The following is a 2,993-nucleotide window of genomic DNA, read 5'->3' as shown; positions in this document are numbered from 1 at the left end:
CGCCCTGCCCCCGCCCCTGCCCCCGCCGCTGCTGCTGCTGCTGCTGCTGCTGCTGCTGCTGCTGCTGCTGCTGCTGCTGACCTGCTGCAGCTGCTGGTCGGAAAGCGCAGAAGGCACGCTGCTGCAGTCCAGCAGCGGAATGTAACTGAAGACAACGGAGTGGAAAGACAGAGTCACGAAAGTCTTCAGGGGATCGGCGGGATCGATCCCCTGCAGAGTCGTATCCAGAAGTGTGGGGAGCATCGAAGGCGCGAACTGAGACGCACACACACGCCTGCTGCTGCTGCTGCTGCTGCTGCTGCTGCTGCTGCGGCTGCTGCTGCTGCTGCTGTTGTCGGCTTGCTGGTTTGGGGCTAGCTGTGAGATGGCTGAGTGTAGCTGGGGCTGGCTGTGGGCTATCTACCAGCTGGCTAGCTAGCTGTTGGCTAGCTAGCCAGCAGCTATCAGTTGGCTAGCTAGCTGTTGGCTAGCTATCAGCTGGCCAGCAAGCTGTTGACTAGCTAGCTGTTGGCTAGCTATCAGCTGGCTAGCTAGCTGTTGGCTAGCTAGCCAGCTAGCTAGCTGCTGGCTAGCTAGCCAGCTAGCTATCTGCTGGCTAGTTAGCGACTTGCTAGTTGGTGGCTAGCTAGCTGCTGGCTAGCTCGCTGCTGGCTAGCTCGCTAGCTCGCTAGCTGCTGGCTAGCTAGCTGCTGGCTAGCTAGCTGTGGCTAGCTAGCCAGCTAGCTAGCTGTGGCTAGCTAGCCAGCTAGCTAGCTGTGGCTAGCTAGCCAGCTAGCTAGCGGTGGCTAGCTGGGCCTGACCGTGACGAGGGCGTGGGCAGCGCGAGTGAGCATTTCGAGGGCGGTGGGCTGGTGAGCGTCGGTGAGGGTTTCGAGTGTATGTACAGCTCGCTGCAGCAGCAGCTCGAGAGACAGCTCAGGGGCCAAGTGCAGCAGACACCGCAGCAAGTCTTCAAACCCTGACGCTGTTTGAGGGTTTTTGCTGAACAAACCCTGCGCGCCGCCAAACCCTAAACCCTAAACCCTAAACCCTAAACCCTAAACCCCAAACCCTGCTGCAGCACCCACGCGCGCTGCGCTTCCGGCGCCCAAGACGCAGGACACCCTGAACGCTTTAGGGTTTAGAGTTTAGGGTTTAGGGCTTAGGGTTTAGGGTTTAAGGTTTAGGGTTTAGGGTTTAGGGTTTAGGGTTTAGGGTTTAGGGTCACCTCCAGGGCGACGGGGAGGAAGAGGCGGACGACGAGCTCGTCGTCGGCCCTGGTGAGTCTGTTGCTGCGGACGTCTCCAGTCTGCCCGCTGCAGCAGCAGCGCAGCAGCTGCTGCTGCTGCTGCTGGCTGCTGCTGCTGCTGCTGCTGCTGCTGCTGCTGCTGCTGCTGCTGGTCCCACAGGAACCGCGCAGAGTCCGCCAAACGCACTAGGGCCCCCACGAGCGCCCGCCGCTTTGCTGCTGCAGTACCCACGGGGGCCCTGAGGCCCCTGCTGTAGCGCTGCAGCAGCTGCAGCAGCAGCCACTGCCACAGGCCCTGCTTCACCTGCTGCAGCAGCAGCAACACTTCCCCCGGACTCTCCCCCCCCACCAAGCTCCTGCTGCTGCTGCTGCTGCTGCTGCTGCTGTCCTGCTCCCCGTGCTGCAGTGCGCCCGCGGCCGCGGCCGCACTCCCCGACCCCCCGCCGCCGCCGCTGCTGCTGCGGCTGCTGCTGCTGCTGCTGCTGCTGCGGCTGCTGCTGCTGCAGCAGCGGCGCTCTGGAGGGAGCAGGCGCACACGGGGGCCCCACAGAGGAGCCCGGGCGGGGAGAGAGGGGTTGGGGGGGCCCTGGCAGCAAAGTTGAGCCGAAGGCGCGGTTTGCTGCTGCTGCTGCTGCTGCTGCTGCTGCTGCTGCGGATATGCTGCGCAAGCCCAATGAGTTGCTGCTTCTTTGTCTTTCAAAAGATAAGGTGCAGCAGAGAATGAAGTTTGAAAAACAAACACGAGAGGGAAGCGGCAGATCGCGTGTGCCTGGCTTCGTCCTCCTCGCTGCTGCTGCTGCTGCTGCTGCTGCTGCTGCTGCTGCTGCTGCTGCTGCTGCTGCTGTTGCGACGGGGGTCCTCTCTTGCTCTTAGTCCACGTTGCTTTAATGTTGCTGCTTAGTGCCTATTTATTAAATTAATCACAACTCTTCAACCGCTAACTCTAAACCCTAAACCCTAAACCCTAAACCCTAAACCCTATGTGCCGACGTGCTAGGGGCTGTAAACCCTCAGCGCACACTAACGGCTACTTTTAGGGTTTAGGGTTTAGGGTTTAGGGTTGAAGGTTTTAAGCGAAATTGAAGCTGCGGAGAAAGTTATGCATGCCTTTCCTGAAGAGGTTTAGGGTTTAGGGTTTAGGGTTTAGGGTTTTACAGCCACGTGTGTACTGAGCTAAGCAGCTCACTCTGTACGATCCCGTCACATTCCCTAAACCCTAAACCCTAAACCCTAAACCCTAAACCCTGTTAAGGGGTCTTCCCACAGGGGCCCCCTCGCTGCAACCATCTATCCCCTTCTTTCTTTTCCCTAAACCCGCCAAGGGCCCCTTGAGAACTTGGGGGCCCCAGGGGCCCCCCGAGCTGTTAAGAGGGGCCCCCAAGGCTCACTGGGTACCTGGGGGCCCCGGGAGGCCCCTGGGGGCCCCTGGGGGCCCCTGGAGTCCCCTGGGGGCCCCTGGGGTCCCCTGGGGGCCCCTGGGGTCCCCTGGGGGCCCCTGGGGTCCCCTGGGGGCCCCTGGGGGCCCCTGGGGGCCCCAGGGGTTGCACCAGCATTTGGGAACCCCCAGGGCCCCCAATGCGAGGGGCCGGGGGGCCCCCTTAGGGGCCCCTCTAGAGGCCCCCTTAGGGGCCCCTTTAGGGGCCCCTCCAGAGGCCCCCTTAGGGGCCCCTTTAGGGGCCCCTCTAGAGCCCCCCTTAGGGGCCCCCTTAGGTGCCCCTCTAGAGCCCCCCTTAGGGGCCCCCTCAGGGGCCCCTAAGGGGGCCCC

At 62.3% G+C, this 2,993-nt stretch overlaps 1 protein-coding gene across 1 annotated transcript in view; it reads right to left on the bottom strand.

The window, feature by feature from the left end:
* Window positions 1–785: 785 nt before the first annotated feature.
* Window positions 786–2,993, bottom strand: part of ENH_00070980 (YGGT family domain protein, putative) — a gene marked incomplete at both ends in the record, with an annotated part of 5,314 nt that continues 3,106 nt past the window's right edge. The window contains 2 exons of the mRNA XM_013582580.1: window positions 786–1,009; window positions 1,208–2,132. Of these exons, the coding sequence (XP_013438034.1) occupies window positions 786–1,009; window positions 1,208–2,132 (1,149 nt within the window). The remainder of the gene's footprint in view (window positions 1,010–1,207; window positions 2,133–2,993) is intronic.

Source organism: Eimeria necatrix, genomic scaffold (assembly GCF_000499385.1).
Source record: "Eimeria necatrix Houghton genomic scaffold, Enh_scaff692, whole genome shotgun sequence".
NCBI lineage: Eukaryota > Apicomplexa > Conoidasida > Eucoccidiorida > Eimeriidae > Eimeria > Eimeria necatrix.
Note: the sequence above shows the minus strand (reverse complement) of the source record. Positions and strands in the feature narration are given on the sequence as shown.